The sequence below is a fragment of the Sapajus apella genome, unplaced genomic scaffold, assembly GCF_009761245.1.
Source record: "Sapajus apella isolate SASKATOON/1434 unplaced genomic scaffold, GSC_monkey_1.0 scaffold127, whole genome shotgun sequence".
NCBI lineage: Eukaryota > Metazoa > Chordata > Mammalia > Primates > Cebidae > Sapajus > Sapajus apella.
Genome location: NW_022437067.1, coordinates 2,057 through 26,986, shown reverse-complemented (window position 1 = coordinate 26,986; position 24,930 = coordinate 2,057). Strand labels below are relative to the sequence as shown.

Genomic DNA, 24,930 nt, shown 5'->3' with positions numbered 1-24,930 from the left:
CTGATACTTTCCAAATATTTCTCTTCGGCTTAGATATATTTTCTGAACTCTGGAATTGTATATTCACTTACTAGTTGGACATCACCATGTATGATGCCTCAAATGTTTCCAGTATGATGTGTCTAAGTCTATGTCATCGTATTTTTAATTTTCTAAATTTTACTTTGTAGTGCCAGCACCTCACTTGACGTGATAATGCATCATCTGGAAGTAAAACTCCCCACTCTCTGCACAGCAAATTAGTGCCAAATTCTTTTTCGTTTCTCCTTTTCCTTTTTAAATATTACTTCCCTGTTCTGTATTCTTTTTTTTTGAGACGGAGTTTTGCTCTTGTTAACCCAGGCTGGAGTGCAATGGCACGATCTCGGCTCACTGCAACGTCTGCCTTCTGGTTTCAAGCAGTTCTCCAGCCTCAGCCTCCCGAGTAGCTGGGACTACAGGTGTGCACCAACATGCCCAGCCAACTTTTCTATTTTTAGTAGAGATGGGGTTTCACCATGTTGACCAGGATGGTCTCGATCTCTTGACCTCGTGATCCACCCGCCTCGGTCTCCCAGAGTGCTGGGATTACAGGCGTGAGCCACTGCGCCTGGCCCCCTGTTCTGTATTCTTACTGCTCTGTGATAGGGTGAATGTGGTCATCTGTCACTCTGTTTTCTTCTCTTCTGGCTCTTCCTGAAGTCCTTACCCATTCTCCCTCTAGGCGACTGTTAAAATGCATATTTGGTCATGTGACATTCTTGTTCTTACAGGTATTTACATACATTACACTCACAAATGAGTGTAAATATTACACAAATTTGCACATTATTTATACCTGGTGGTTAGGAAAATAGGAGTATTCACCTTAGGGTGGACACAAGCAGTCATTTGGCATGTAGGAAGGAAATGTTCAGATGCTTGTGTACATTATTTTAATTTACAAATAATTTAAAAATAAATTCTGGAGATAGGTCAGATGTTTAAATGCAGAATCACTCCTTAATCAGTTCCTTCAGTGTTGTATTCTCTGTGATCACAGCCCAGCATCCTTCACCTAGACATGGTTCTATGTGTAGTTCCATTAATGTGGTATGTGTTCTTCATGTCATTATGAGTCAGCTTTGGTGTTGCCTCATAGTCATGAGAACACACGGTTCATGTCGATGTTCTAAACATCTTTGGTTTTTCAATGAAGTTCAACCTTACAATACAATATGAAACTTTATTTTCTCCTTTCTTACTGTAGTTGACGTTGAACTGTGTGTCTGCTAATTCATCTCCCGTATTGTTCCAGGTATGTATTTGTAATTTTTGTTGTCATACCAGATTACAGCAGAATGTTATTCCTACTTTTATCTTTCACAGTAAGGATGATTCTAGATCTGAAGGCAAACTTTGTAATCTTATTAACAAAACATTATTGTAGTGGCAAGATATTTCTACTGTGCTTGTTCTTTCTCCATATAGAGTACAGAGGAGCTACAGTTTATGTAAGATACACATAAGAGATATGCATCTACAGAAGAATGAACTCTGACATTCCTATTCTTGTGAACCTGGGCTGATGACTTGAGGAGAAATGTGCTGTTACAGGGGTTGGTGTCCTTTGAGGAGGTAGCTGTGCATTTCACCTGGGAGGAGTGGCAGGACCTGGATGATGCACAGAGGACCCTGTACAGGGAAGTGTTGCTGGAGACCTACAGCATCCTGGTGTCATTGGGTGAGTGAAACTTCCCAGTAACCTCCAGAAGCAACACTTCCTATATTCCTAAATATAGGAAGCATTTATAAGGTTTAATGCTATTTAAGTGTAAGATTCCATGTGAAGAATGTGTCAACCCTCTCTAACTAAAGATTCATATTGTCTCCTTCATTATATAGCTTCTGAAACGGAGCTGTTGTCATTCTGAAAAGGACCTTACTTTGCAGTTTGGCTAAGTCCTCCATTATTTCCCATTACCAGGCCATTGTGTTACCAAACCTGAGGTGATCTTCAAGTTGGAGCAAGGAGCAGAGCCATGGTTAGGAGAAGAATGGGCAAACCAGGGCCTCTCAGGTTAGTCAATGCATACTGGGCAGGGAAGCCAGGAAAAGCCAAGGCCGGTGTTGACTTGTTTTCCCCAATTTATCTCCCAAGTCCTGTACCTGAGGACAGCTGTTTTTTATGCATCAGTTCTGTGAATTATATCATCTCCAAGTAGGGCTGTCATATATATATTCTTGAATTTTATTTTGCTGAATACTTTAAAATATTTACTTAAAACCTAATCCTTACCTTGCTCTTCTTAGATATTTTTCTTTACTATTAATTTTCTCAATTTTCTTAGTTGTCTTCTTTTCCTCCATGTTCATGGACTGTTTTTTTCCCCAGACATTTATTCATACGTCCATTTATTCTTTCAACATATCTTAACTGAGTAGCTAGTAAGCCTTGGTAATTTTATATTTACATTTGTAATAGCAATGATCAAAATTTTTTCATAAAGTGTACATTTTGATGAGAGAAACAAAATATGTTTAGTCGTAAAAGAACCATGCAGAATATTTAACCAGCATGAAAAAATGGTATATAATTTAGGAAGGACGGTAAGACAATGCAGTATCAGAGGCATTATTAACTTTAGCGTAGCTCCATTTCAAGTTAACTCTCTTACTTGTGGCACACAGTAGGTGAATATAAATTTAGATGCAAGAGTGGACATTACAATTGGAGATACAAACTTAATGTGTAAGTCAGAGCTGGTTTTTAGAATCATAATTATAGAGGAGGTCAACTAGGGAGTTGAACCAAAATAAGAGGAATCTAGGAGTGAGCCTTTTGTATAATGACATCAAAAATCCTTACAGTGAGGAGGACCCAGTATAGGATCATGGAAAAGAATAGGCCTGGACTTCAGAAGAGAACCAGGAGATTCTTGGTTCCAAGGTCTATGGAAGCAAAGGTTTCATGTTGAAGGGCTCAGGTCTCTTTTTGGCAGTAGACAATGAGAAGCGTACAAGAGAGTCTGTTTTTCTCTGAAACTAGGAAACAGCTGAAACTTGAACCACAAAATAAAAGCCTTCAGAAGCATTGAATTATGAAGCAGGGATGGATGTGCCAGGAATTTTAGGGGAGAAGATCAGGATTGTTCCTCTCAGAAGGACCTAATAAATGACCTTTCAAAGATAATGGACACTACCTGAGTTGCAGAACTGAATCCTTAGGACCAGCAGGGAGGGGATGCCCACAGTGATGTAGTGGAGCTTCAGATACCTATTATAATTCTGAGAAGGAAAAGGAGTCAGGTGAAACTCGAAATTTGCAAGAAGCAGTCTTCATCTAGTTTGGAGGAGAGATTTTGCATTTGAAAAATGCCCAGATGCTGACCGGGTGCAGTGGCTCATGCCTGTAATCCCAGCACTTTGGGAGGCTGAGGCAAGTGGATCACAAGGTCAGGAGTTTGAGACCAGCCTGACCAACACAGTGAAACCCCTTCTGTACTAAAAATACAAAAAATTAGCTGGATGTGGTGGCAGATGCCTGTAATCCCAGCTACTCAGGAGGCTGAGGCAGGTGATTCGCTGGAATGTGGGAGGTGGAGGTTGCAGTAAGCCAAGACTGCGCCACTGCAGTCCAACCTGGGCGACAGAGTGAGACTCTGTCTCAAAAAAAAAAAAAGAAAAATGCCCAGATACATATAGACATTCCCAGGGAAGCATGAAAACTAAGGAAATACTGATGTAAAATCTGGTCCTGAGGACAAGTGGCCATCTTGTGTACCTGCAGGTTGCTGATCCAGGAATACCTTATCTTCAAAGGAGAATGAGAAAAATCGCATGCAAGCTACCTCCCATAGTTACAACAATAAAATGGAGAAAGACAACAGAGAACAGTTGGCAGTTGATAAGCACTTAGGTGAAAATTACAGCTAGGTGTAGGTGAATATTTTTTACCAATTGTTTTTTTAATGAATTGAAACAAAGTTAAAAAACATGATTTTACATTAGAAAATCTATTAATGCAATTTCTCATATTAAGTTAGGAACAACCATGTGCTTATAAAGCCAGTACTGATAATTTATTTTTTAAGAATCTCACACCACTAGGAGAGAAAGTAACTTCATTGTCTTTACATAAGCATTTCACAAAAAATGCTTATGTGTGTTCATGTTTTTTTTTTTTCCCCGTTTTTCATTTCAGATGTCCAGATGGTTGACATAATTGAAAGAAGCCAGGAAATTCATCATAGACATATGTGGCAAGTGGCAATCACCAACAACAAAACATCAACTGAAGAAACGGTTGAATTAGGAATCATAATTAATTTGAGCTCAAACCATATTCCAAGTGTGTTGGTAAATAATGCAAGTTATTCAGGAATGAGGCCTGAGGAGTTAAATATAAGTCAGAAAATCTCTCTCTCTGTTGAGCCTCATGAAATGCAGGCAGAAGGAAAACCTCATGATCGAAGTATAACTGGGAAATCTCTCACACATGGTGAGTATCTTAGTCACCATAACAAGATTCATATGAGGCAGCAGCTTTTTGAATATAGTGGACAAGGAAAAGCCTTCAGCACTGAGGCAGAGAAGAGTCCTGTGGGAGAGATGGCATGTACATATAATGAATATGAGAAACCCTGTGATAAGTCAGCACTCACTTCCCAGAAGATAACTGCTGAATGTAATGTATGTGGGAAAATGTTTCACAAAAAGTCTAAGCTTACCAAACATCAGAAAATACACACAGGAGAGAAACCCTGTAAATGTATACAATGTGAGAAATCATTCATTAAGAAATCATACCTTGCAAATCATCAGAGAACACATATGCGAAAGAAACCCTTTGCATGTACCAAATGTGAGAAATCCTTCTGTCAGAAGTCAAACCTAATTGTTCAACAGAGAATCCACACAGGGGAAAAACCCTATGAATGTCATGAATGTGGAGAAACCTTCTGCCAAATGTCAGCCATTATTTATCATCACATAATACACACAGGAGAGAAACCGTATGAATGTATCGATTGTGGGAAAACCTTCTACCAGAGGTCAGCCCTTAATGTACATCAGAGAATTCACACAGGAGAGAAACCTTATGAATGTAATGAATGTGGGGAAACCTTTTATCAGAAGTCAGTCCTGACTGTACATCAGAGAATTCACACAGGTGAAAAACCATATGAATGTAAAGAATGTAGGAAAAGTTTCTACCATAAGTCAGCCCTCACTGTACATCAGAGAACTCACACAGGTGAGAAACCATGTGAATGTAAAGAATGTAGGAAAACTTTTCCTCAGAAGTCAAAACTTACTGTACATCAGAGAACTCACACAGGGGAAAAACCCTATCAATGTAATGAATGTGGAAAAACATTTTGCCTGAATTCAGTTCTTATTATACGTCAGAGAACTCACACAGGTGAGAAAACATATGAATGTAATAAATGTGGAAAAACCTTTAGCCAGAAGTCAAACCTCAGGATGCATCAGGGTACTCACACAGGGGAAAAACCCTATGAGTGTAATGAATGTGGGAAAACCTTCTACCAGAAGGCAGTACTCACTATACATCAGAGGACTCACACAGGGGAAAAGCCCTATGAGTGTAATGAATGTGGAAAAACTTTTAGCCAGAAGTCAAACCTCAGGATGCATCAGAGTACTCACACAGGGGTGAAACCCTACAAATGTAATGAATGTGGAAAACCCTTCTACCAGAAGTCAGTGCTCACTATGCATCAGAGAACTCACACGGGAAAAACCCTATGAGTGTAATGAATGTGGAAAAACCTTTTGTCAGAGGGCAAACTACAGCAGGCATCAGAAAATACACACAGGTGAAAAACCTTATAAATGTAATGGATGTAGGGAAACCTTTTTCCAGAAATCAGCCCTCGGTGTACATGAATTCACACAGGGAAGAAATCCCATGAATGTGGGAAGTCATTCTGCCAGAAGTCATCCCTTACTATACATGAAAGAATTCACACAGGGGAGAAACCATATGAATGTAAAGAATGTGGGAAAAGCTTTTGTCAAAAGTCAACCCTCAATAGACGTCAGAGAACTCACACGGGAGAAACCATATGAATGTAAAGAACGTAGGAAAGCTTTCTACCAGAAGTCAGCTCTTGCTGTACATCGTAGAACTCACACAGGTGAAAAGACCTATTAACATGCTGAAGGCGTGAAAAGCCTTATTAGCAAATCATATCCTACAGCATATCAGTGGATACATATGGAAAAGAAACCCTGCTCATGTAACCAGTGTGAGAAATACTTCAGGCACAAGTCAAGCCTTACTATCCATCAGAGAAGTCACACAGGGAAAGCCCTATGGCTGTAGTGAATGTTGCAAACACCTTTTAGCAGAAGCCAAACCTTAGGAGGCATCAATAAATTCATACACGAGAGAAAGTGTGAGTGTAATGAATGTGGAAAAACCTTTTGTCTAAATACCTCAGCAGGTACTAGGGAATTCACATAGGAGAGAACTCCTGTGTGTCAAGAGACTGGCTATGTTTTCTATAAAATTCACCTTTTTTTTCTCCTGGACACATGGAGTGCATTTCTCAGCCCCATGTTATTGTGGCTGAGACATACAATTGAGCTCTGCAGTAGACTGTACACAAGTTAGGGTTAGGGTCAAATATTCCTGACATTGAAAAAAGAAACATTTTATTCAGACATCAAAGCAGAACTTTTATGTATGCTTTTGGAGGAAGTCACCATGCAGAGCCCACACTTGAGGAGTGGTGAGTTAGCCCCACCTCCTTGATGGCTGAGTGTCTATATCAGGTATTTGGAATTCTTCTGTGTAAGAGATTTATATTCAGGCCATTTATGTATCAATTGAATCATAGATACCAGCATGGACACTCAGTTACTTTAATGTTTTGGTTGTTATCCAGTTCTGCAGTATTTTGTTGCTCTTTGTTTATACCCTGTGGCCATTGGGAGCTCTTTCCACTGGCTCCTTTGACATAATTTCATGTTATTTATTTACAATTTCGTTCCGTTACTTCAGAAGTACCTTGGCTCATATATTTTGTGTCCCAGTCCTAGTTTCAGCCATTTTTTCAAAGACCCCTGATTTCCTCTGCTAGAGAATGGTATTAAAAACTTACATCTGGCCACTAAATGTGGTTATTGCATCATGACCCTCACAGCTGACAGTGTGAACAAATATATGTGTGTATTCTAACTTTTATGTAGCCACTTGATTATACAGGTTTCTACATGGAACTATCTGTGTATATAAAGTTAAATGTGAGTTTATATCTATGTTTCATATATGTATTCTGATCCATTATCACAGAGATCATTCCAGGCTTCCCACATTTCTTATCTGTAACTTCTCACTCTTAACAGTGAGGAACCTGGCTGTCACTATCTGCCATTTATTTCATCCCTTGTTCCATTGGGAACAAGGAATTCATTCCTGATCCAGATTCCAGGTTGGGACTTAATGAGAAATATATTTGGTCTCTGTCTTCAGTTCATAGTACAGAGCTCCTAAAACTTTTATAATTTCCTGAACAATAGGGGCGCTAGGAACATCTTGTGTTCTAACATTTGGTCTTTAGCCCTGGTTCCTGATGTGGAGTTCCTAAATTCCTTGGAATCTCCTGAGTGATAGGAATGTCTTCTGTAAGGACCGTCTTTGGTTTCCTGGATGGTTTCAGGATGGGGGATGATCAGAAAGACCAAGCCATGATAAGAAGCTTGTAACTTTTAGCTTCACACACAATCCTTTGAGGGTGTGAAGGGACTGGAGATTGAGTTAATAGTTGATCATGTCTACATGATGAAGCTTTCATAAAAATTCCTAAAGTATGGAATCTGGAAAGTCCCACATCAACTCTGACAGATTTGATATCTAGTGAGGGCTCATCTTTCATAGATAGTGCCTTCTAGCCATGTCCTGACATGGCAGGATTGGGGGAAAAAGGCTCCTAGATTATTTGATAAGGGTGCTGGTTTCATTCATGAGGGCAGCACCCTCATGATCCAATTACCCCTCAGTTACCTCTGAATACCGTCCCTTTGGGGATTATGTTTCAACATAGGTATTTGGAGGGTATACACACATTGAGACCATACTAACTAGTAAACATAAGTAAGAGTTTCCCTGAGTTCCATAAGCCATAATAGCAAATTACCAAACCTGAGGAGGGGGTGTAGGAGTGCATAGTTTCTAGCCAAGTCATAGAAGTTTGGGTAAACTGGGGATTCACTACTTTTGGTTGGCATCTGAGGTTGGGGACAGCCTGGTGTTACTAAGCCCTTAACCTGTAGGGTCTGTACAACCTTCAGTAATTAATGTCATAATTGAATTATAGGACACCCAATTGTCCAGAGTGTTGGAAAATTGGTTGGTTTGGGAAACATCACCCACCCCAATTTGCTGTCAGAAGTGACATGTTGAGAGTACAGGGGAAAATCATGGTTATTTTTCTTTTTACAGATATAGTGGTTTCAAAATTCACTATTATCCCTATGGGAAATAGCTTTATAAAATAGAGTCCACTGTTTGTGTATCGTACATTTTGCTTTTAGTCTGTGAATTCTACTCATTACCAAAATGACTTAGGTCAGTACCTTTGGCCCACCATTTGCAACATACATTGGTAATACAATTAGATTCTTAGTTGCACTCTGTATTTTGTCCTTAGATCCTTCCATGACCTAAATAATTTAATTTGTGTAGATTGTGATTTGTTCTTTCTGCTTTAAAATTCTGTGGGTTTCAATATAGACATAGTGTTGGATATCCACCACTAAAGTACCAGAATACTTAAAATCCCCACCCCAGTCACTCATCTGATTATCATCTCTGTAGCTGTGCCTTTTCCAGAATGTCACGTGAATGGAGTCATATAATGTATAGCATCTTCATGCTGCCACCCTTCACTTAGCAACATACATGCAAGATTCATTCATTTATTTTCATGGGTTGAAAGTTCATTCCTTTTTGTTGCTGAATGGTATTTTGTTGTATGTCAAGTTGATTATGCTAGTTTTTGTTTGAAAATAATTTTTCAAAGCATCTGTCTAAACATACACATTTCAGGGGCACATTTGTTGGATTGTAGGTAAGCCTTGTTTATCTTTGGGAAAAACTGCCAAACTATCTCCCAAAGTGGCTGTACAATTGATGCGTTCTGCTAAGAGTGAATGACAGTACCTGTTGTTCTTCAACCTCCAATTGTTGTTGAGCTTTTCTTAGAGTCTTACAGTTCTAGGTGTGCAGTGGTATCTCTGCATTATTTTAATTTGCAGTCTGCTAATGAGACATGATGTTGAACATCCTTTTGTGTAATTATTTGCTATCTGTATATTTTCGGTGTTTGTTTGTTTTTAAGACAGTGTCTCGCTCTGTCATTCAGTCTGGAGTGCAATGGCGTGATTTTGGCTCACTGCAAACTCCGCCTCCTGTGTTCAGGCAATTCTTTTGCCTCAGCCTCCCAAGTAGCTGGTGCCCACCACCACGCCTTGCTAACATCCAGATTTGGAGTTATTTTCAGGATTGGTTTGGCTTTTCAGGATTCCTTGAAATTCCATGTAAACATTAGAATCAGCTTTCCCATTTCTGTCCCAGGGCCTTTGGGATTTTTGTAGGAATAACATCGAATCTGTAGATTGCTTTGTGTAGTTTGGCAAACTTAACGAATAATGGTCTTCAAATCCATGAATGTGACATGTTTTTACATTTATTTGGGCTTTGTTTAATTTCCTTAAGCAATGCCTTATAATTTCCCTCTTTTAAGTCTTACCCTTTGATTACATTTATTCCTAAGCATATTATTGCCATTGGTATTATTTAAAGTGAAGTTTTTATAATTTTGTTTTCAGATTATTCATTGCTAGTGTATATGTATAAAATGGATTTTTTTGGCCAGGGACAGTGGCTCACATCTGTAATCCCAGCACTTTTAGTGGCTGAGGCAGACAGATCACCCGAGGTCAGGAGCTGGAGACTAGCCTGGCCAACATGGTGAAAACCTGTTTCTACTAAAAATACAAATTTAGCTGGGCTTGGTGGCATATGGCTGTAATTCCAGCTTTATTGTAAGCCCTTTTTGCAACAGCTGAGAAAATTATGGGGTGTTTTCCATTCATTCTAACAACACTGTGTGTTACATGAATGGTATTAGTGTGTGGAACCACCGTTGATTTACTGGGATAAAAAATCGTGTTCATGGTGTCAGATCCTTTCAAAATGAAATATGCTATTATTTTGTTGAAGATTATTAAGTCTATATTTCTGAGGTTATAGATCAGTCCTTGAAGTGGCATAGCACTGAGTAGGATAGATCAGGATAAGATCTTGTATAGACTGCAGTTTGTATTCACAGAGTTAGTGTGTCAGGATATTATAAAATCAAGAGATATGGGTTGAAGGGTTCAGAGTATACCGATTGAAGATTATGGCATAAGGGCTTCAAGTACGAGATCCAGGTTGGTGGTTGGGAGCTGCATAGTAAGACATTAGAGGGAGATATCAGGTGAGTAACCAGGGTTAGAATGAGAGGTCAGGATTACAGTGAAGAGTTAGGGTGAAAGGGCAGTGAGGTTTAGGATTAGGGTTACAGTAAAGGTTTGAGTAGGTTTAGATTAAGGTTAGAATTAGGGTGGGTAAAAGTAAAGTTAGAAATTATGGTTGAGGGTTACCATAAGGTTAGGGCTAGAGATAAGGGTATTCAGTAGGGTTAGGGTTAGGGGTTACTGTTAGGGTTAGGGTTGGGGTTAGGGGTTAGGATTGGGTTTAAGGGTTAGGGTTAGGGGTTAAGGAACATCTCTTCACTTATTTATATTTCTTTTGGTTTCTCTCAACTGTGATTCATGGTTTTCTGAATGCATATTTGCATACATTTTGTTACATTCATACTTAAGGGACTCAACTTTAGGGGTACTATTGTAAATGGCATTTTAATATTTCCAGTTCCAATTATTTCCATTCGTTATTGCTGATGTGAAGAAACACAACTGACTTTTTCCTACTGGACATTTTTTTTAGTTTTTAAAATTTCTGTCTGGCCAGGCATCGTGGTTCACACCTGTAATCCCAGCACTTTGGGAGGCCGAGGTGGGTGGATCACCTGAGATCAGGAGTTTTGAGACCAGCCTAGCCAACATGGCGAAACCCCATCTCTACTAAAAATACAAGAATTAGCAGGAAATGGTGGCATGTGCCTGTAATCCCAGTTACTAGGGGGCTGAGGCAGAAGGATCACTTAAACCTGGGAGGTGAAGGTTGCAGTGAGCTGAGATCATGCCACTGCACTCCAGCCTGGGCAACAGAGCAAGACTCTGTTTAAAGACAAAAACGAAAAGAAAACCTCCATCTGTTCCGTCAAGGCATAGGATGGTGGGCTCGATTTCAGTTGAAATTTCGAAAATCACAGCCTGAGAGAATCTGACACTGATTTTCTGAGATTCCCCAGGGCTTCCACCAGGGGGCGCCGAGCTGCCGAACCAGGAGTGCGTGCAGGAGCCACAGTAGAGTCCTCACTCATGCCCTGGGACTTCAACCCTGAAGAAGGCTGAGCCTCCTCCTCAGCACCTGCCACCCAGGAGAGGCCATGGTTCAGGACAGTCAGTCACCAGGTGAGGGAAGGAGGAAAATGCTTCCTGTCAGCAGCCACAAGTGCTGAGGAGGGAGCACTGCCATGGGCCTTACTTCCCTGTCATGGGCTACGCAGCCTATTGTAAAATGGTGTCCCTTCTGCCTGACATTGACTGCGTGTTATGACAGCTGAGTGCAGCTTGTCTTACAGATCCGGGCTTGTTTCTGGGGAGAGATCGTGGTGCTGAGAAGAAGTGACACTGAGCAGTGTCATGAGGATGGGTGGGGGGGGAGGGCGGTGGCTGGGGACCCACAGGTGCTGCAGGGTCACAGACAGTTTCACTTGTGTTTTAATAGCTCATTTTTCTGGCAGCATTAAAGTAGTTGAAACAGTATGGATGTATTTAACAGTAGGCACATGATAACTGGAAACGTTCAGTTTAAATATATTGTTTATACCTCTCCACACAAAATAACATACCAAACACTAATATATAAATATGTAAAGATTGTGAGCTGAACAAAGTGCAGATTTAGCTTGAGAATCTGGGGAGGGGATAGGATGTCTTCAACCCTTTCCTATACCTGCCAGAGTATAGGCACTGCAGGAGCAGTTCTTTTGTTTGAGGGCCCCACAGCTGCGGACCTGGGCAGGAGCAGTTCTTACTTTTTCTGAGGGCCACACAGCTGTGGACATGGGCAGGAGCAGTTCTTTTTGCATTTTGAGGACCATGCAGCTGGGTACCTGGGCGGCAGCAGCTCTTACTTCAGTTTGAGAGCCACACAGCTGTGGACATGGGCAGAAGCAGTTCTTTTTCTATTTTCACGACCAAGCAACTGGGGATCTGGGCAAGAGCAGTTCTTACTTTAGTTCTAGGGCCGCACAGCTGTGGACCTGGGCAGAAGCAGTTCTTTTTGTAGTTTGATGACCACGCAGCTGCGGGTCTGTGCAGGAGCAGTTCTTACTTAAAGGTCCGCACATTATTGGAGCTGGGCAGGAGTGGTTCTTAATTTTGTTTGAGGCACGCAATTTGGGATCTGGGCAGGAGCAGTTCTTTAGTTAGAAGGTGGCACCGCTGTGGGCCTGGGCAGGAGCAGTTCTTTTTGACGACCATGTAGGTCGGGACCTGGGCAGTAGTAGTTTTTCAGTTTGAGGGTCACACAGCTGTGGACCTGGGCAGGAGCACTTCTTACATTATCTTGGGGCCACGCAGCTGCACACCTGGGCAGGAGCAGTTCTTTTTGTTGTTTGAGGACCACACAGCTGGGTATCTGGGCCAGAGGAGTTCTTTTTGACGAACATGCAGGTCGGGACCTGGGCAGGAGCAGTTTTTCAGTTTGAAGGTCACACAGCTGTGGACGTGGGCAAGAGCAGTTTTTTGTAGTTTTACGACCACACAGCTGCGGGTCTGTGCAGGAGCGGTTCTTAGTTTAAGGTCCGCACATTATTGGACCTGGGCAGGAGTGGTTCTTAATTTTGTTTGAGGCCATGCAATTTGGGATCTGGGCAGGAGGAGTTCTTACTTTAGTTAGAAGGTGGCACAGCTGCGGATCCGGGCAGGAGCAGTTCTTTAGTTTATGGGCCTCACAGCTGTGGACCTGGGCAGGAGCAGTTGTTTTTGTAGTTTGACGACCACGCAGCTGCGGGTCTGTGCAGGAGTGGTTCTTACTTAGTTTAAGGGCCGCACATTTGTGGACCTGGGCAGGAATAGATCTTAATTTTGTTTGAGGCCACATAATTTGGGATCTGGGCAGGAGCAGTGCTTGCTTTAGTTGGAAGGTGGCACAGCTGCGGATCTGGGCAGGAGCAGTTCTTTAGTTTGGGGGCCGCACAGCTGCGGACTTGGGCAGCGGCAGTTCTTACTTTACTTTTAGGGCTGTGCAGCTGTGGACCTCAGCAATAGCAGTTCTTTTTGTTGTTTGAGGGCCACACAGCTGTGGACCTGGGCAGGAGCAGTTCTTTAGTTTGAAGGTCGCACAGCTGGGGATCTGGGCAGGAGCTGTTCTGCCTTATTTTCAGGGCCACACAGCTGTGGACCTTGACAGGAGCAGTTCTTTCTGTTGTTTGAGGGCTGCACAGCTGTGGACCTGGGTAGGAGAAGTTCTTATTTAGTTTGAAGGCACACAGCTGGGGATCTGGGCAGGAGCAGTTCTTACTTTAGTTTGAGGGCCGCACAGCTGTGGACCTGGGCAGGAACAGTTCTTTAGTTTGGAGGCTGCAAGGCTGGGGATCTGGGCAGGAGCAGTTCTTTAGTTTGAGGGTCGCACAGCTGTGGACTTGGGCAGCGGCAGTTCTTACTTTACTTTTAGATCTGCGCAGCTGTGGACCTCGGCAGGAGCAGTTCTTTTTGTTGTTTGAGGGCTGCACACCTGTGGACCTGGGCAGGAGCAGTTCTTACTTTACTTTGAAGGCTGCGCAGCTGGGTATCTGGGAAGGAGCAGTTCTTACTTTAGTTTGAGGGCCGCACAGCTGTGGACCTGGGCAGGAGCACTTCTTGTAATATGAGGACCACACAGCTGTGGACCTGGGCAGGAGCAGTTCTTTTTGTTGTTTGAGCGCCACACAGATGTGGACCTCAGCAGGAGCAGTTTTTTTGCATTTTGAGGACCTCGAAGCTGGGGATCTGGGCACGAGCAGTTCTTACTTTACCTTGGGGCTGCACAGCTGTGGACCTGGGCAGGAGCAGTTCTTTTTGCATTTTGAGGACCTTACAGCTGGGGATCTGTGCAGGAGCAGTTCTTACTTAGTTTAAGGGCCACACATTTGCAGACCTGGGCAGGAGTAGTTCTTAATTTTGTTTGAGGCCTCGCAATTTGGGCTCTGGGCAGGAGCAGTTCTTACTTTACCTTGGAGCTGCACAGCTGTGGATCTGGGCAGGAGCAGTTCTTTTTGTAGTTTGACCACCACGCAGCTGCGGGTCTGTGCAGGAGCAGTTCTTACTTAGTTTAAGGGCTGCACATTTGTAGACCTGGGCAGGAGTGGTTCTTAATTTTGTTTGAGGCCACGAAATTTGGGATCTGGGCAGGAGCAGTTCTTTAGTTTTGGGACCGCACAGCTGCAGACTTGGGCAGTGGCAGTTCTTTACTTTTATGGCTGCGCAGCTGTGGACCTCGGCAGGAGCAGTTCTTACTTTAGTTTGAAGGCCGCACAGCTGGGCATCTCGTCAGGAGCAGTTCTTACTTATTTTGAGGGCCACACATTTGTGGACCTGGGCAGGAATAGTTCTTTTTGTAGTTTGACGTCCACGCAGGTGGGGATCTGGGCAGGAGCAGTTCTTTTTGTTGTTTGAGGACCACGCAGCTGGGTATCTGGGCAGGAGCGGTTCTTATGTTGTTGGAGGGTCACAGAGCTGTGGATCTGGGCAGGAGCAGTTCTTTTTGTGCTTGACAACCACGAAACTGGGGATCTGGGTAGGAGCAGTTCTTCTTGTAGTTTGATGGAGGCACAGCTGTGAAGTTGGGCAGGAGCTGTTCTTACTTTACTTTGGGGCCACACGGCTGTGGACCTGGGCAGGAGCAGTTCTTTCTGTTGTTTGAGGGCTGCACAGCTGTGGACCTGGGCAGGAGCAGTTCTTCCTTGAGTTTGAAGGCCGCACAGCTAGAGTTCTGTGCCGGAGCAGTTCTTACTTTGGTTTGAGAGCCCTGCAGCTCAGGATCTTGGCAGGAGAAGTTCTTTAGTTGAGGACCTCGCAATTGCTGACCTGGGCAGGAGCAGCTCTTAATTTAGTTTGAACGCTTTGCAGTGGGTACCTGGGTGGGAGCTGTTCTTAAGTTTGAGGGCCGTGCAGCTGTGTACCTGGGCAGTAGGGATCTTTAGTCCATGCAGGTGGGGTTCTGTTCAGGTGCAGTTCTTACCTTACATTGATGACCACAGCTGGGTACCTGGGCAGGAGCACTCTTACTTTAGTTTGAGGACTGCACAGCTGGGGACTTGGGCAGGAGTGGTTCTTACTTTAGTTTGAGGGCTGCGCAGCCTCAGACTTGGTCAGGAGCAGCTCTTTCTTAAGTTTGAGGACCGTGCAGCTGGGGACCAGGACAGGAGTGGTTCTTACTTTAGTTTGAGGGAGGAGGAGCGGCTTTTGCTTTAGTTAGAGTCGGAGATTCCAGAGAATCCAGTGCTGCTGCTGTAGAGTAAGGGTAGGTTAGCTGGAATCCTTGGGAGGAGTCAGTGATGCTGTTACGTCTGAGGTTCTTGGAGCTAAACATGGAGCCAAAGTTGGGAAGGAGAGAGAGAGAGTCCCAGGAGGGCACCTGAAACTGTAGGTGTAGCTGTACACCAAGCAAGCTAAGCCTGGGAGTGTCTCAGTCCTCGGTATCAATGCTTTCTCTTTCCTCCTGCACAGTTGGGATTTGTTTTCTGTCTCACAAGACAGAAAGACCCTGATCAATATCCTCAGGAATTGAAAAGCTTAAAAAAACTAAATGATGTTGGCAATAATAATAATAGTAGAAATTTAACCAAGATTATCCTGTTAGAGACAAATCACACATACACACAATATATGTCTTTTCAATAGTTAGTGAAATAAAAAGAAATAGAAAAATAGGTCCAAGTAAAGCTCTATAAAGTTGTTTCAAGGAGAAGGGGTGAAGGACAGAGGTGAATCTGAGAGTCGCTGCTGATGGACACACGGAGAACTCACATTTTCCCCACGCGGTTTCAGTGTATGATGATCTTCTGTGAGACCTGGCAGCTGGGTCGCCTCGCACAGCTGGGGATGCAGTTGGTGTCACAGAAGGACCCCCTCCCAGCTGGTCCTGCCCCTCTGCTGTGATGAGTGTGGCCTCTGATCTCTGACAACTGACTGCGTTTTGAGGGGAGGCCAGGCCTGTGAGCACAAGGGTATCCATGGTGAGGTTCCGTGGGTGGAACATCTCGGATGTGCTTGAGGTTCCTTCCTGATGCTCATCTGCCATCTTGCTCTTTAATACATCTTGTTTATAACTGTCTTCTCAATACTGTGTAGGAAATAAGCACTTGTATAATATGGGTCACGTATAAGGAAAGTTCACACATTGGACACACGGGACCCCCACCAAGTTTAGGGAATAGAATCTGAAGAAACCAAAGTTTGGATGCTCCCTGGAGGCCCCTCCGAATCCCAGTCCCTTCCCTTCTCCTTCAGAGGGAGTCACTTTCTGCTTTAGTCTTTATAATTCCTGTACTTTTCTTCGTGGTGTGTTTCTTTCCCCGCATTTGTGTGCATCCCTAAACAACACTGCATGTGGTTTTTGAACACTCTGTTGTCTTTTTGAGACAGGGTCTTGCTCTGTTGCCTCGGCTGCAGTTTTGAACTTTGTTGTGAAGAAGTCTCCTGTGTGGCTGCTTCTCTGCTGCACTGGCTCTGAGCATTTGCTCCATGTCTATTTTCATCCTCCGTTCTCTTCCTGAGACCCGTCCACACTGACCCGATTCATTTTCATTGCTGCATGATCTCTCGTGGTGGATGGGACTGTGGGAAATGTCTTCGTTTTCCTGCTGATGAGTGTTTGGTCAGGTGGGCCCCTAAGACTGTGTTACTGTGAAGGTTCTTAGGCATTTCTTTTGTACACAAGTGCAGCTTCTTCTGGTCAGTAGCATTAGATTTTAAAAATTTCATCCCAGTAAGAAATGTAACTTTCCTCATAACCCACGACACACACCCTTTCATAAGCAAGCATAGCAAAAATAATTCACAATCATTCTTAGTGGTGGCTGAGCATTCCTGTGGCTCTCCATTCTCCCCAACACTTGCACTGATTGTGGGATTTTTGCCAGTCTGCCGGGTGTCACCTGGTATCTCACCGGTAGGCTGAGACCCTCTTCATGTTTTTATCAGCCATTCCTCCACATTTTTTTTCTTCTGTGAGGGGCTGATTCAACTCTTTTGCCATGTTTCTCTTTACTTGTTTAAATTTTTGCCTTTTTCTTTTATTACTACTATTGTTATGTTTTTAAGATGGAGTCTTGCTTTGTCGCCCAGGCTGGAGTGCAGTGGCACAATCTTAGCTCACTTCAACCTCTGCCTCTGGGTTTAAGTGATTCTCCTGCCTCAGCCTCCCGAGTACCTGGAATTACAGGCATGTGCCACAATGCCCAGCTAATTTTTATATTTTTACTAGAAACAGGGTTTCACCATGCTGGCCAGACTGGTCTCAAACTCCTGACCTCAGGTGATCTGCCTGCCTCAGCCTCCCAAAGTGTTGGGATTACAGGCATGAGCCACCGGGGCAGGCAGGCGGGGCTTGCAGACTGCTGTGAGGACTTGGCTCCCTCTCTGAGTAGGGTGGGATTAGCAGTGGATTGAACCAGAGGAACCATGGGGTCGCCCTTACGTATTTCTGCCATGGCTGGCTCAGCTGAATGCACCTCTTGAACAAGACTTGGCCTGGACACCCAGAGGCCTGTGGTTGAGGGTTCCCTCCTGGTGTGGCCACTGACACATCCAAGTTTGGCGCTCACACAGCAGGGCAGCCCAAGACCTGCTCTGCCTGGGCCTCTCATCCATGGTGTTTCTCAAGTTCATCCCCTCCCAAGTCTGCCACATCCGTAAAACCAAACACCTCTCTGCTACATGGAACCCCCGTCAGCACCTCCCTGACTCAAGGCGTCCTGTCAACATCACAGTCCTGACTTTCCCACGTGGGCAAGCCCACGGGACCTCTGATGGACCAGGACAGTGCCAGCTCTAAGACATCCCCTGAAACTCACAGGAAGAGCACAGGGTGCAGACAGCAGAAATGCCCAGGATACTGTCAGAGATGAAGGATGATACGGCCACAGCTGATACAAAACGCTACTCGACATTAGTCACAGGCCTAAACTTAGAACATGACGCTATAAAACCTTTAGATAAAAACGGGAAAATTTGCACAGCCTTGGGTTTGGTGAAAAGTTCTTAGACCTGGCACCAAAAGCATGATTCATAAAAGAAAATATTGACCAATTAAATTTAGTCATAAATTTAAAATTGTAACTCTATATAGCAATATAAGATTTTAAAGAGAATGGAAGTATCGCATTGGTTGACACCTTCTGCCAATAGACACTTTGTTCTCATCCGGTTATTGGTAATGAGGAAAAGGCCTAAACACTCCTGTGCAGGTTGATATGCCCGTGTTACGTTTTCTCTTGGGGGGAATTCCAGGAGTGGACGAGGTGCAGACGCTCGCTGGGGACTGCAGCCAGCAGTGGGCTGGGCCTGATGACAGAGCCTGAAATACCGGTGCTTTCAGCTGCGAACCCGCGTTGAATGGATAGAGCTGTTTTCAAAAGTAAATGAGCAATACATTCTTTTCAGCATTTCTATCTAATTGCAGTTCCTTTCTCTTTTATTCATAGATTCAATATTCTCTGCTTTTAATTTTATTTATTTTTTAATTAAAGACGGGGTTTCACCATGTTGGCCAGGATGGTCTCGAACTTCTGACCTCATGATACGCCTGCCTTGGCCTCCCAAAGTGCTGGGATTACAGGCGTGAGCCACCACGTCTGGCTATTCTCTGTTTTTTAAAAACCTGTATTCCTTCTAATGAGGCCCTGTGGTTTCACTGAGTGTCAGGTTTGGAATGTTGTATACATGTAACATCACATTCAAAAGGTGTAGAAATGGATTATTAAGAGGCACTTGCAAGATTTTATGTGAAAGCTGAGATAAAAAGTGCAAAATATTTAATGTAATAGACTTTAATGAATAATTCATTTTTCAGGTTACTTGAAAATGATACCCTCATTTGTATTACATACCTCTGCCCGCAATCATGTCAGTGTGTTTTTCTTGAATGCAGTTTTAGGATAAGGACAATCCTTGGAAATCCACCTTCCAGAAACTTCCACTATCCAGAAGTTTCTGCTGTCACAGCTCTGGGATGGGGAGTGGGATTTGCAGGAAGGGTCAATTGAGAGGGGCCTCTTCTCCCTGCTATGGAGACACGGAGGCTGCCTGTGCTTCATGGGACTCCGCCCTTCAGATCCAGAAGACACCGACAAGAAACGCAGGGCTTTGAACCTGGGCTGGGGCTCCTGGGGCCGGGCGACTGTTACCTCTTGCTGAGAGGATCCACACACTCGAGGCAGCACCTGACACAGTGGGTCACCTCGACTCCCTGTGATGTCTGCGAGGCTTGTTACTGTCTTCTTATGACCAAGAAGACTATGTGATTTATAAACTCCATGTAAAGAAAACCTGAAAGCCGTGTTCAAAGAAATGCCCTTGAGCAAGAACGGCAGCCATGGGTATGGCAGGTGGGGCCTGTGGTGCTTGAGGTCGTGGGAGGTGGGGCCTGAGGGGCAGCCATGGACGTGGCAGTTGTGGCCTGTGGTGCCTGAGGTCGTGGCTGGCAGCCCCTGGGAATGGCTCCACTCCAAGGACATCTTAAAGCCAGTAGGGCCATTTGCATGGCAGAGGCCACACCCCGAGAGTGGTGGTTTCCAGAGAGCTGGACGTGCCCACATTACCACAGAGGGCAGGGTCAGAGCTGAGCAGAGAGCCAAGCCATGGTGGGTGAAGGAAAGAGCTGGCAGGGATCATTCTCCAGGAGAGGCCTGGATCTGGGCCTGAGCAGAGCCACTGTGGACCAGACACAAGCGGCCACCACAGCCAAACCAGATTCCTGGATCCAGCTGATGCCCTTGGAATCCACAGAGCCTTTCTCAAGTGGTTTTCATTTTGCCTGGCATGGATCAAGGTTCTTAGTCTACAAAGGTTCAAGGTCTCGTTTCAAGGCCAGAATCCATCAACACAGCCAGCCAGGCTCCTGCTATTCCGGGTCCATTTTCTTACTTTAACCCGGCCTGCAGTCCGTGAGATGGGCGGGTGTGAGCGGAGCCGTCCTGAGATGGGTGAGTGTGAGCAGAGCTGGCAGGAGGGCAGCCCTGTGCCTCACTTGCGAGAAACACCTATGCCTCACTGGACAGATGGCAGGTGCAGCCCACATAGCCTGTAGGTGGGAGGCGGGATGGGGCCAGTTCGGAGGTTAGGCATGGGAAGCCACGACCGAGGCCGGCATCCACTAACTCTCCTCACAGCGGGACGGGGCCAGCTCAGAGGTCGGGCGTGGAAAGCCACACGGGGGTGGTATCCCCTCACTCCCCTCACAGTGGGACAGGACCAGGTCAGAGGTCAGGTGTGGAAAGCCACGCAGAAAGTGGCATCCACTCACTCCCCTCACAGTCCTCAGCTGGACAGAGACACACACCCACACTCTCATGGCAATTCACACACAGCTGTGCTCACTGCACACACTCACACATGGGCTCTTGCACACATCACACCTACTCATTCACGCTCATGCACACTCACATGATACGCGCAAAATCCTTGTGTTCCAGCGGAGGATGTGAGGATTCAGGGGTGAGTATGGGCTGCCCGTTCTGCCGTGCGTGTTCAGTGTGTCTGTTTCTCCTCTGTGCCATGTCCTCACTCTGCTGCCCCCCCCATTTTGTGGCTGGGAAATTGTGGTCACTGATATTTTTCTCATCAGTCACAGCGGGAACCCACACGTCTCTGTCACACACCCATTCACACAGTCGTGAGGATGTCACTTCAGCAGCCGTCATCACTTCACCAGCTGGGAAGAGGACATCAACGTGCAGCCTTGACGTCCTGCAGGGCATTCGCCAGCTCCGATGGCTGCTGGACCATGGGTGGGGCCTCATCACCCCCTGGCTAAAGCCCCATCCCCATCACACCCCTCACCAGAGCAGCCCCAACTCACAGGCTGTTAGTCGTCACCATCAAGCAGACAGATATTGTAAAGTTTTTCCAAGCCAGGCACAGAAAGACAAACGCGGCACTCTCTCACTTACTTGTCAGATTTAAACATTGGAACAATTGAATCCATGGCCATGGGAAGTGGAAGGACGGCTGCCAGAGGCTGGGCAGGGCGGCGGGGCAGGGGAGGTGGGGTGGTTACAGGTGAATGATTAAGACCTAGTGTTTGATAGCACAACGGGGGCCATAGTCAAGAATAACTCGACTGCACATTTTAAAACAACACAGGGAGTGTAGTTGGGTTGTTTGTGACTCAGTGGGTGAGTGCTTGAGGGGGTACGGACACCCCGTTCTCCATGACATGCTTGTTTCACATGGCACGCCTGTAGGCAAACATCGCACACACCCCGTAAATATATGCATCGATGGACCGACAGCGTTTAAAAAAGTCATTTCCCAAAGGGTAAAAGTGGAGGTCCCTTGGCTTCACGCAGCTTCTCTTCCGTGCCTTTTTTTTTTTGAGATGCACTTTCCTCACTGGCATTGTGGGCACCAGATGTCTGCTCAGGACAAGATTCTGCCATTTTTCTCCACTCCTGGCTTCAGGTGAGGCTCTCAAAACACACGTTTTCTGGTGTTTCGGTGACATGCTGACATTTTTCCAGAGGACTTCGAACTATTGTAAGAAATCAATGCATGACATACAAATTAACACAACTTTGGGGAGGGAGAAACAGCATATAATTTAAAAAATTTCATAATTTTATGTTTTCTTTTTAGAAGATGTTTTTTACTTGAGATATTTGACTCAAGCACTGTTAAAAATGCAACAAAATCATAAGAGTTTGGTAGTTCAAAAAATAAAGTAGACATAAAATTCTAGTGCCTCTACACTTGGACAGTTTTAATTTTTTTATTTGGTAAATCTGGTTACAGAAGCCAAGTGATTTTTCAGGCGCACACAGCTTTCAGCACTAGGCAGGAACTAGAAATGAAGATTTCTAGAATTTTACATTGTGCAGACCTTCAGGGCATGTGTGCCTGTGTCTGTGAATGTATATATACACATATGTGCAGACGTGTTTGTGTGTGTATGAATATGGATCGTGTGTGTGTTATTCATGGATTGCCTTTGCTAAATATCAGACCATGTAGTGATTCCAAAGGAGTTTTGAGCTCGTGTTTATTCTTATTTTTTTGAGCACAGCAGTAGGACAATGTCCTTTTTAAATTGCTGTGTGAGACAGACGTCACATGGATGACCTTAACACGTAGCATGTGTGACATATGTGATTTATAGAAAGAAAACCAGATGAAAATAAAAGTAGAATAAAACTGGCACAAATGACCCCACATCACACTTGAAACACACTCTGTGGCCCCACTGAGGGCTTCAGGTGTTCGGCATTTGGGGATACCTGGAAGGTCCCAGCTGCGAACATCTCTATGGCCTCGTGACTTGGTTCCCCACATTGCTCAGACACCCACGCCTCCTGTTACTTTACCTTAAGCGTTGACTTATTTTTAAGCTGTTAAAGTTAAACCCATGATCAGTGAGTTTAACTGTGGGAGTCATGTGTATGAGGTGGGAATTTCCACAGGCAGCTGAGAGAAGAGGAAGGAGTGAACGTTCCCTGAATCCTGGTGTCAGATGCCTCCATGCAGGCAAAAGGGTTGTTCCCAAGAGGAGAAGAATGAGCTCATTTGTGGAAGAAATGATCGTTGCCTGACCATGACACAGGCCTTCAGGAGCAGTGCTGGGTCCAGGGAGTGTTTATTAAATGCCATTTATGTGACAAGCACAAAGCTAAGGGCTATCCAGTCTGTGGAGAATAATTCTTCTTCCTGCCTTGCAGGCTGACAAAGTTAAATCATTAGTGGCCATTCATGCAAGGAAGGTGAAGCTGTCTCATCAAACGTACATAAATCCTGTGACTTTTACCAGGCAGACTTGGAGGTGGGTCCTGGTGGGAAACAGGGACAGATGTGGGACGATTCCCAGGGCTCCTGTCAGGAAATGGTGACTGAGAGCTGGAAGGAGGCGGGAGAGGGAGCTGGTTCACTCACAGCTCCAGGGTGGCTGCAGGTGTCCAGGTGGGAGTGTGCCTGGGAACACAGGTGCCACCCACTGGCAGCTGCTGCTCTAGAGATGGCCATGGATGCCTCTATGAACCCAGAGTGACCCACAGTTTTTACCACCTTGCTTCACAGGTGGGATCTAGGACTCGGGAGTCAAACCACTTGGTGTGGCCCCATGACTGCCATGTGGGAGAGCTGGATTCAAATCCCAGAGGGAGGTCACCTCCACCTTCCACCACCATAGCCCTGACTCACTTCCTCTGCACCCTGGAGATGGTGAGAGGGAAGAACTTCAGAGAGGAAGGCGGGTGGGTGTGGCCCTTCAGCCCAGGGTCTGAGGCCTCCTTCCTCCCCTGTGACATGTGATCCCCAGGGCCTGCAGGTGCCCAGATGGCCTGAGCTCATGGCACCCTATGGAAAAGCCTTTGCCCAGATATAGAAATCAGGTAGAGGACACTGGGATTCTAACAGTTGATGTCCTAAATCAACCTTTAATCTCCAGAAGTGCTGTAAGGCCCATTTGAAAGGGGAAGAAAAAGGCAGAAGTTCATGGTGGGGACACGGAGCTCTGTTGGGCACAGCCCGGCCACTGTCAGCAGCCTCAGATGGCCACTGTGGCCCTGGGACCTGTGCTCCTTGAAGGACGGATGTGTTGACTGAACCTCTGGAGACTGACAACCTGGACCCCTGCTAGGCGTCCTCATCACAGCCTGGAGGCGCCCAGGCGATGCACCCCCAGCTCTTCCGCTTTCTCTCTGGAATTTTGTTCTCCTCAGTTGTTGACTCAGCGAAGATGAATCCAGCCTTTTAGAGAAAAATCAACAGGGTTCGTCCCACCAGCCAACTAAGCAGAGCGGGCTCGGAGGAGGGAGACAGCTTGCAGAAAAGTGAGAGGGGCGCAGATGCCCAGGGCGCTGAGTCTGCAGAAAGTGAATCCAGCCTGCAGTGCTGAGACTGCTCAGATACAGCAAAACTTGAAACTCCACGGTTGAGTTTTCTTCCCCGGCAGGATGGACCTGAGATGCCCTTCCCCACTGAATGGCAATCAGTGGTCTGCACCCTGGACAATGACCCTGGCTGAAGGGACGTCTGTGTCCTTGCCCCCCATGTGCAGTTAGACACACACAGACATGTGACTCTGTGCGAGCAGGAGAGAGGCTCAGAGCCCACAGGAGGGAGAGCTCAGCGGGAATCGATGGGGAGGAGGACTCAGCTCCCCGTGGCCCAGACCTGGTTGACTGTGCGCTGGCCGCTTTCCACCCATACTGGGGGACACAGGGAGGTAGTGTCTGCCCCACACCTGCCCAGTGGGGTCTGACTACCAAGCATGCCCCAGGCTTACCTGCCCACTCTCAGGGGCTGCAGCAGTGATCTGCCACCCACTGTGAGCTGCTGGAGCCCGGCTGTGGCTCCCTCAGCCTCCAGACTGAAGCTTCCTCGTGTCATGTCAGCAGCAGGCTGGGTCACAGTCCGTCAGGATGAAGAGCATTGCCCTGGAGGTACCTGGTTAGAGCAGAGGTCACACAGTCCGTCAGGATGTAGAGCATTGTCCTGGAGGTACATGGGCAGAGCAGAGGTCACACCATCTGTCAGAATGAAGAACATTGCTCTGGATGCACCTGGGCA

General features: G+C 45.4%; 1 protein-coding gene across 3 annotated transcripts in view; it reads left to right on the top strand.

Moving 5' to 3' along the window:
* Positions 1-9,864, top strand: part of LOC116539265 (zinc finger protein OZF-like) — a 40,145-nt gene extending 30,281 nt beyond the window's left edge. For 2 of the 3 annotated variants that reach the window (XM_032262010.1, XM_032262011.1), the window contains exons 2-4: positions 1,450-1,702; positions 1,946-2,038; positions 4,163-5,872. In XM_032262010.1, coding sequence (XP_032117901.1) covers positions 4,171-5,733 — 1,563 coding nt within the window. In that variant the 5' untranslated portion in view covers positions 1,450-1,702; positions 1,946-2,038; positions 4,163-4,170 and the 3' untranslated portion in view covers positions 5,734-5,872. The other variant, XM_032262012.1, reaches the window with a different exon arrangement.
* Positions 9,865-24,930: the final 15,066 nt, after the last annotated feature.